The sequence below is a fragment of the Hippichthys cyanospilos genome, chromosome 14 (genome assembly GCF_059441005.1).
Source record: "Hippichthys cyanospilos isolate Australia breed blue-spotted pipefish chromosome 14, RoL_Hcya_1.0, whole genome shotgun sequence".
Classification (NCBI taxonomy): Eukaryota; Metazoa; Chordata; class Actinopteri; order Syngnathiformes; family Syngnathidae; genus Hippichthys; species Hippichthys cyanospilos.
Window position 1 is genome coordinate 630583 of NC_142382.1, and position 9512 is coordinate 640094.

The window sequence follows — 9512 nt, forward strand, 5'->3', positions numbered from 1 at the left end:
GTTTGGCCCCACCCACACAAGACACACATCCGTCTTCTACCTCCGAAAGAATTTGAGCCTATTTTTATGCATTTATTGGTGAAAGAGGCCCATTGGATTTTCAGCCCAGCTAGCATGTTAGCACATATGCAAGCGCATTAGCTTGTAACATTGTTGCTCCGGGCATAACGTTAGCACGGGCCTAGCGGAAGGCAATTTACTGGTCGGACTCCAAGGGGAATAGCAGGAATCCGCTAAAGACGCTAAAGCTGCGCATATCATCGTATAGTCTGTAGCTGGCGGGCAAGCTGAGGCGCACGCGGTCTCCCGCCTCCAGCTGGATTAGCGCGCCGTTGGTGGCGGACGCGTAGCCGCCGTGGTCGTTGAGGTCCAGACTCGAGACGATGAGCTCCTGGTTGCGGTACAGGGTGACGCCCATGTAGCCTTTCAGGAAATCGGCCGCCGTGAAGCCGAACACGTAAACGCCGCCGACGGGCGCGGTGAACACACCTGCGCGAAATGGCCGACCGCTAACGGATGACCCCGTTCTCATTGCCGTCGTCATCGCGGGGTCGGAGGCTCACCCGAGGTCTCGTCGTAAGCTAGGCCGACGTTGGTGAAAACCTTGGAGAAGATCAAGGTGGTCTCCTGGTCGAAGGGTCCCACGGATCCCGAGTCGGTGAGCGCGGCGGCAAAGGCCACCTTGGTCTCACCTGCTGACAACATCCTCATCCTCTGCTCGCTCGAGTTTACCTTCCCCATTAACGCTGGCGGAAGAAAATGATTGACGTGAGAACACGGGAACAAAACGAGTGACGGTCACGTGAGGATGACGTGACTTTCAAGGGTGCGTGAACATCGCAAAAGAATATGTGCAAGGCATGAGGATGAAAATGAGTGACGCGAAAACATGAGAGAAAAAAAATGACAGACGTTAGAAAACGAGAAGAAATCGAGTAACCAGCGCATGAGGATGACATGAAGAATATGATGACATGAGGAACATGATGACATGAGGAACATGAGAACCTTCAGTGTTGTGGATGTTGTGCATCAGTCGGAACTCCAAACCGGAAAGTTGTGTTGCTCCATCTGAAGGACGGTTACAATTATGATGGCGACAAGTTCTCACGGTCTCATACAAATAAACAATCTCTCCCACACACTCGCTGACCTGTAACTTCACCCTTGAGGTCTTCCAGAAGTTTCTCACTAACGCCTAGTCGGACCTGTAAAGCTGCATATACAACGTCAACAAAACAACACAAACACGTAACCGTACTGGAACATGAGAACAAAATGAGATGAGATGACATGAGAGCCACTTTGCCTGCAGTGTTGCGGATGGTCCCAGTCAGTCGTGACTCCATGTCATGAAGTTGTGCTGTCCACACTGAAGGACACCACAACAGTGATGACGACAATGATAAAGGGCTGTGAACATTCTCATTCTGTCATACAGACTAACTCACCTGTGGATTCAGTCTTGAATTCTTCCAGAAGTGTCTCACTGCCATTTAGTCGGACTGCCAACGCTGCACACACAATGTCAACATCCCAACGCAGACACGTGAAGAGATGGGAACATGAGAACGGATATGAGAGCCGCATTACCCGCAGTGTTGTGGATGATGTTTATCAGCTGTGACTCTACATTGTTAAGTTGTGCCGTCCAAGCTGAAAGACCCAACAACAGCAGCTATGAGGACAATGATGACGAGGTGCGAACATTCTCATGTTCTCATACAGACTTACTCACCTGTGGATTCGGTCTTGAGTTCTTCTAGAAGTTTCTCACTGCCGTTCAGCCCTACTGCCAACGCTGTACACGCAATTATCAAAAATATAGCACAGTCGCATTAAAATATGAGAACGTAAATGACATGAGAACACGTGAAACGTGTCATGAGAGCACCTGCAATGTTATGCATCAGCCGTGACTCCAAATTGTAAAGTTGGCTTTTCTGAGCTGAAGAATGTCAAAAGAAAAACGTTCATGATAACAATCCTCATGTCCCCATGCAAAAAGCGGCTCACCTGTGCACATAGCGTTTAGTCCTTTCACGTTATTCTCACTGAAATTCAGTCGGACCTCCAACGCTGCGCACGCAATGTCGATACCACAACACACAAGAAAATTACACGAGAAAACAATGAGATTCCAGCGCCATTGTAGCTACGGTTGAAAAAAATGGAGTGACGAGAAACACGATGGTGACATGGCATGAGAATAACATGGCAGGATAGTTTCAAGAGTGCATGAGGGATATGAGATGAGAACAACATAGGAACAAGATAGCAGCATGAGAGCATGAGAATGGCAACATGACACAAGAACAACATGACACCAGATGAGAACAGCTTGGGAACAAGATAGTGACGTGAGATGACTTGAATGGTATGAGAAAACATTCGACATGAGAGTTATGCGAGAACACGAGTGTGACATGAGAATATGTGAGACCATGAGAGCACCTGCGTTGTTGCGCACCAGTCGTGACTCCAAGTTGTAAAATTGGCTTGTGCGATCTGAAGAACGTCAGAACAATAACACTCATGATAACAATTCTCAGGTTCTCATTCACATGGAGGCGCACCTGTGCATGCGGTCTTGAGTTCTTCCACAGTATTCTCACTGACATTAAGTCGGACCTCCAACGCTGGACACACGTTCAACATCGCGCCAAAGATGTGCAGGACATGTCAGATTAGAGAGCCACAAAAGGTATATGATAAAAGAAAGGAGAAGAAATCATGACATGAAAGGAAATGAGTACAATATGAGGACACAAGTGAGAACATGAAGGTGACGCGACCTGACATGAGCACAAATTCAGAATGACAATAAAACATGAGTGATATGAGAAGGTAAGCGTGATATGACATGAAACGAGACCACGAGAGTGACCTGGGAACAAAGCGGTAATGATGCGAAAGAGTGACGTGACACTATGAGATTGACGTGAGATACACACTTTTGCAGTTGGTCTTCAGCTGTTCCTGAAGGTTCTCCACGACGTTGAGTCGGACAGTCAATTCTGCACACACAATGTGAACAACGCAGCAGTCGGAACCTTCACCTTCTCCACATGAGCCTCAGCCATCCGCGCGCTGCTCACGAGCTAGCGGATTAGCATGCTAACATGCTACTAGCCTGCGGTGTCGTTGCGTCCGTTAGCCAGTTGCGCGTCCATACCGGAAAGCTGACTTGATATCGCTGAAGGGGAAAAAAACAAAAAACTGTCCAGAACCTCTTCAAAAGTCTCTTTCAAAACCCCCGGAGGTTGTAGATCCTTATCGATCGTGACATTAGATGATTCGGATTCTTTTTCGAGTTCCTTTATGAACCTCACCCGACTTGTCGCTCCGCAGGGCCTCCACAAGGTTTTCCATGGCGCGCAGTCGAGCCTCCAGACCTGCAGGCCAGAAGCATCTCAGTGAGACACACACAAAACACACGTACACTCGCTCACTCGCAGAATGATTGCGCGGTTACCTTCACTTTGCGCTTGCGTGTCATTCAGTGTGTTCCCCACAGCAGCTGAAAGCAAACAACATATAAAAGCGGAGTCCTCATATTCAGAATTAAGATCTCCAGAGTCAACACATCCGGCATGAAGACCCTGTAGCCTGGCTCTCAACAATCAAGACAGAAGATAAACATCAAAGTGCAGGTTTGCAGGATCTACATGTGCAGAAGGACTCAAAAACTCAAAACTCGAGAACTTCCTCCGCCAAAAGTTCCAGAGGTCTCGATTCTGGAAGCGGAATCCCGGCATCTATAGTTTGGACCTCCAGGGTCCAGACTTCAAAAAGACCTCCGGAATAAAATGTTAAAAAGCAAGACCTCCAGAGTCGACAACAGAACCAAGAGCTATGGAGTCCGGACCTCCAGACCCGGAGGCCAAACCTGCAGCGGGCCCGCGATGCGCAGTTACCTCTGAAGTCCTGAAGGCGTCGATCACCTGCCGTCACTTCGCCCTCCAGGTGCAGGACATGAGCATGGAGAGCACTCATGTTTTGGCGTGAAAGTATTGAGTCTACAAAACAGGAAGCGGATGTTCTCATCGACACCTGACCTCCGCCGTTTGAACACGTTCGCGCGTTCCGTCACCTCACACGATAGAGATAGAGCAACAGGGTCAAGGTGGACTCACGGGGTTTACCTCAACTCACTCCATATAAGTGGACTCGCTTTGCGCAAGTGGACTCAGACGGTCAAAGTGTTCGGAGTGGATCGGGACGGTTTTTCCCGTGGACGCCAGGACTCCGAGACCCGGCCGGTGACATCGAAACTCGTCGAGCGGAAGCGGGGGGCTCACCCGTGTCCGAGCGGGGCTCCGCCTCCTGCCGTCGGACACCCGTGTCCGGAGCCCTGGCCGCGGCGTGACCCCGGCTGGAGTTCTGCTGGCTTCTGACTTCTACGTCTGCCACCGGAAAAGGAAAAGATGAAACCGGGCGGGATCCTGCCCAAGCAGCGACAGGAAAAAGGAGCCGCTTGCACCTGAGCTCCTCTTCCTCAGACTTTCCACCGCGCAAAGACGAGACGCCAAAACTGGAAGCACACCCCGACCGTCGCGTGTGATTGGTAAGGCCGCCGCCGATCGTCCGTCCCCGTTTTTGACATAGTGGACATCACCTGTGCTCTTCCTTTTGAGCTGCTCCAGGACGCTCTCGCTGGCCCTCAGCCTGGTCCTCAGGAAGGGAAGGTCGCCGGCCAGAGCTGGATAGCGTTCGTCCGGGTTAGCGAGCGGTCAGCGGACGTCGCGGTTAGCGATGGCATTCCGACCGACGATATGACTCACCTGATGTCTTCTTCTTCAAGTCCTCCACGGAGCTTTCGCTGGCGTTCAGTCTGGACCGCAGCCTTGACACTTCCTCTGAGAAGCGCACAAGCAAACATGTCCGTTCCCTTCAACCGCCTCACCTAGACGGAGAGATGTCGCAACGGCGCCAGGCTGATATGGGCCTAAACCGCTATAGGGCCCCTTTACGAGCTGTAGAAAGCGTCGGGATCGGGGAATTGACCTCATGAGGCCCCCGACTCGCGGGCTTGGCGATTTAGGGAGGGGCAGGCACCACCCTCCGCCGGTGACGAGGGGAGGAACGTAGACGGGCCGGGAAATGGAGAGCTCGGCCTTCGGGCTCGGCTACGACGGGGCGTCGGCATCACAGCAGACGCTGCGCCGATCGCATCTCCTGCCCCGTCCTACCCTCACTAGTGATACTTCAGGCGGGATCTGGCGCCGGACCCGGAGGGGGCCGATGACCACGGACTCGGACTTTGGAGGCGCCGAAGCGGATACTGAAGTGCACCGACCTTGCTTGCGCTCCTCCCTCATCTTCAGGTCAGCGTTGATTTGCGCCGCCGTGGTCTTGTCCGCCTCCACTTGGCGCTGCAGAGTGTCCAGAGCCCGTCTTTGCTTTTCCGCCGTCTCCTCGCCATTCCTCAGGCGGGTCTCGGTTGCCCGTAGAGCGTTGCGCTGATCCGCCGCCGCCGCCTGCAGACTGAGGATCAGCGCCCTGTCCACATTCATCTGGATCTGCACGGCGTCCAGCTGTTGACTCTGCTTCTCCGCCAACTGCTGTCCGTCCCTCAGACGGCTCTCGGAGTTCCTGAGGGACTGGCGCTGGTCCACCACCGCCGCTTGTAGACTAAGCACGAGTTGTCTCAAGCCCACCAGCTCGGTCCAGATCACCGGCAGTTCCGGGGGGACGGATGACTCCTGCGTCATCACGGTCCGCGTCCAGGAGGAGCGGTCCCCGTCTCGGGTAGGTAACAGACCGAAGACCGCCGACGGGCCCACGAGCAGAAGCAGAACCGCGGCGGCTGCGCGAGAACTCATGGCGGCCATCCGGACCGGCCCCGCCAGACCCGACCCACGCAGGGATGCCGCTTGTACGCTCTAGTGGCGTCCGATGGCGTAGGCCTATCCCGCAATGCGCCCGTGTCGCGCGAGTGTGCGTCGAAGATTAAAGATCGCGTAAGCCGCCGGGCTGCTGCCTCAGCTCCTGCGCATTCCAAACATAGCTAACATGCTAATCTGCTAATCTACTCGCTTACATTTTGCAACCACTGCGCCTCACCGCAACTGCGCTGCTGATACTTTCTAGAGTAGGATGAGCGAAAAAGAAATACAATTTCTTGATGTCTTCCGATGCTTCGGTCGAGCGTTGAATCGCACGCAGTTTCATTGACTGTAGCAAACGACTATTTTCACAATTGTCCCGACTCCCGGCTATGCGTCGCCGTCGCAAAGGACGCTACTCGCTCAAAACGTTGGAAGACAAAACGTTTATCGGTAGGCATGGATATTTTCTTTGGGAGCTGTTTGTCAAAAATGCTCGTGGAGACCGCGGAACGGCAAGGGGTCGGACTCGCACCTACCTCCCCCGCGATCGCTAACCTGCGTTGTTGCCATGTGTCTCCCTCAACCCTTAAGGGTAACAATGACTAAATGAGGAGCTGACAAGAGGCATCTGCATTCAGTTATAAATGTTATTTCTTATCAATGTTATTCGGCGGAGGGCGTCACGCGGCGGCGCGCCCCGAGGTCACGCCCTTAATTCCTCCCTCTTTCATGTTGTGTTGTTGACTCAGATTGCATTCTCGGCCTCCCGTCTCTCTTATTGTCTCTTAATGCTAAGTGACAGCAAAGTCAGCTGGCGGCACCTTGGGGGAGGGGCTAAAAGGGTGTCGTCTATTCATTTGTCTAGCTAAGAACGTCTGGAAAGTGCGCGCGTGTGCGTGAGCGTGCAAAGGCCGGGATTTAGGAGTCCTTGTCAGAAGCAAAAGTCCACTTAAGCCAAACGCGGCAAAATACCTCCGGTGGTCTAGTGGGCGCGCCCGAAGGTTGATTGGCTGAAGCGAGGGGGAGGGGGCGGGTTCAAAGTGTCAATCGAAGCTTCTCGCGCAAGGTCATGTGATCTCGGCGCCGTAATCACGATGAAAGAGAAAGCTTTTGAAGCTTTTCCTGCGTGGAACACCTGTCGGGACATCAAAGATACAAGAGGATTGGGATGGGGGGGGTCACTGAGGCAAGACCCCTTCCCCCTTCACACACACATCCTGCAGGGCTTTAGTCGGTCACTGAGGCAGAATCGTTGGAAAAACTCGGCGACGAAACGCGTGCGCTCATCTGCGTTTGTTGTGCAGCTTCGCATCTACCGCTAGAGGGCGCCCAGGGTCGCAGTCGGGCACTTTTGACCTTCAAAAGCCTTCCGCGCTCACTCGCTTGCTTTTTCCTTGCGCTGATAAGACAATTCGCATCTGCTGGCACAAGGCCCAGATGGAGCGTGCGTGCATGTGTGTGCGTGCGTGCGTGCACTGCGAAGGCCCGAGACGTTGCTCCCCCAAGACGGATGGATGTGCCAGTCCGAAGTCATCTCACCCCCCCATGGGGAACAAAAGCAAAGAAGTCAGCTCGCCCACCTCTGACCTCACACACACAAACGCGCGTTTCGCGTGGTTGCTGCTCCTTGCAACTTGTTATTTCTATAGGATAAATAGAAAAACGCAAGTACAGTATTTCAATTCGATATTTTATCCTTTCATGATATCAAAATAATACATTTGTTTTTGTTTCATTTGACCTTCATTCTAAAGTACAAAAATGTAAATTTGGATGAAATAAATAATTACAGATTTTATTCAAAAATATATATTATTTTATGAAATATATCATGACAAAATGTTTCGATATTTTATATAATATATATAAAAAAATAATGCAGTGCTATTTTCTCAAGTAATTGTATAAAAATGATACAATACAGTACATACATATACATAAATAATGTGTGGGACTCTTCAAAATGTAAAACTCCATCTTTGGGATTGAATGAATGAATCCCAATCGCCATTTTGTCCATTGTTTGGCTGGCAAAAAAGATCGGGGTCGGGGGGCACCTCCTCAACCCTCAGGTTGTGCCCCCCTCCCCCGCTTCACTTTGGCCTCGGAGGACGAGTCCGATCGGCATCCGAGGCCCGAAGCGCGGCGCCCCGGATTCCCATCAGGCGGCGTGGGCGTCCAGAAGCGGCCAACGGGGGCGTCCCGCGCTGGCTTTTTCCATCTCATTTTTTTTTCCACGTATTTTGTTAGTCCTTTTGCCCGAGTGCGAATTAGCAACGGGAAGGAGGTCGCCGAGGTCGCGCTGCGTGGGAGGAGCGCCACCAGGCGCGAAAAGCGCCCGGACCATGCCGACAGCCCCGGGAATTCATCCGAATGGGCAAAAAAATACATCAAATCTAAATTCTCCCGCCTAACTTGTCCGTTTTGGTCCCGGTGTCGAGAGGATCCTCTCTCGTTTCCACGGAAACCATCGTGGAAGTTTCATTGTTTTCATTTGACTTCGCATTTCGCATTTAGACTTGGCAGTAATTCCGATTCCGTTACTAACCAATTATTAACAGTGGAAAAAAAACAAAACTATTCTGTCATTTTAAATACAAATTGAAAAAAAGCATCAAACTTTTTGCAAGGCCGGAACACCGTTTAGCAGTAGCGTTGTGTCATGTTCCAATTAATTTGCTCTTCATTTGAGAAAAAAAAAAAAAACACAAAACGGTGACAGCATTTAAGCTAGTTATTCACGAGCTATGTATATATATTTTTGTTTTACCCACAAACTAAAAATCTTTAAAATCAGTATATATTAATATCATCTGCATATTTTGGAGGAGAGTTTTAAAAAATGAATCAAACCTTTTCTACCGTGATTAAAATCAACTATACCAGAGACGTATTTATACGCATTTTTTTTTTTTTGCCAAATTTTAGGGTCCGAAAATAGTTAGCACTGAATGAGTTAAAATCAAAATAGTTGGGTACAACCCCCAACAATTTTATTTAATTTTGCTTATATTATTTTATATTTTTTTTCTACTATTTATTTTATTTATATTTGAAATTTCTTATGAGTTATATGACCATATTACCGCATCCTAGTTTGAACATATTTATTATTTGGCAATATTTCTGCTACCTGCGCCACATCCAGTAAACAAATGATTTTTTTTTAGTATTTGAAATTTCTTAGGAATTTTTTGACCATATTACCTCAACCAAGATATTTCTGCTACATGCGCCAGACGTCATCGGGTAATAAAAGCGGCCTTTGGTGCTTTTGGGATAAGAATCCAATTTGCCAATACTGACTGGATTGCAGAGTTGCACCGCCCCTGGTTGCCATGGAAACGCACAGATGGAACCACCCCTGGAAAAAAAAAGAAAAAAAGAAAAACAAAGCGGTTTACAGTTAACGGTAATCTGGCCTGACATTTTTTTCCCGTCCGGAATTACGCAAAAGATTATTTTGTATTAAAAATGTGACATTTATCAACATTACCTTTAAAGGTCAGCGGATTTCATCAACACCCCCAAAGCTGTTCGTGCGGGACAAACAATGCCAGCGCACGCGCGCAGTCGCAGGTGGGCTACAGTCAAGTCCTCCCTCTAATTAAATTGTCTCTCCCACCTGTGCCATGCCGCGTAATTACAGGGCTGCACCGACACACACGCTGCTGCACACCA

The 9512-nt window shown here is 50.0% G+C and overlaps 1 protein-coding gene across 1 annotated transcript; it reads right to left on the reverse strand.

Moving 5' to 3' along the window:
• Positions 1-31: 31 nt before the first annotated feature.
• Positions 32-5929, reverse strand: LOC148412371 (uncharacterized). Its single transcript, XM_088433268.1, has 22 exons — positions 5300-5929; positions 4785-4859; positions 4619-4702; positions 4484-4534; positions 4302-4406; positions 3918-4019; positions 3476-3520; positions 3333-3395; positions 3134-3196; positions 2955-3017; positions 2577-2639; positions 2455-2508; positions 2017-2079; positions 1895-1948; positions 1739-1801; positions 1594-1656; positions 1452-1514; positions 1310-1372; positions 1154-1216; positions 1009-1071; positions 564-746; positions 32-489 (listed from the first exon to the last, which is right to left on the reverse strand). The coding sequence occupies exons 1-22, from the start codon at positions 5832-5834 to the stop codon at positions 197-199; spliced, it is 2274 nt and encodes a 757-aa protein (XP_088289394.1). The 5' UTR covers positions 5835-5929; the 3' UTR covers positions 32-196.
• Positions 5930-9512: the final 3583 nt, after the last annotated feature.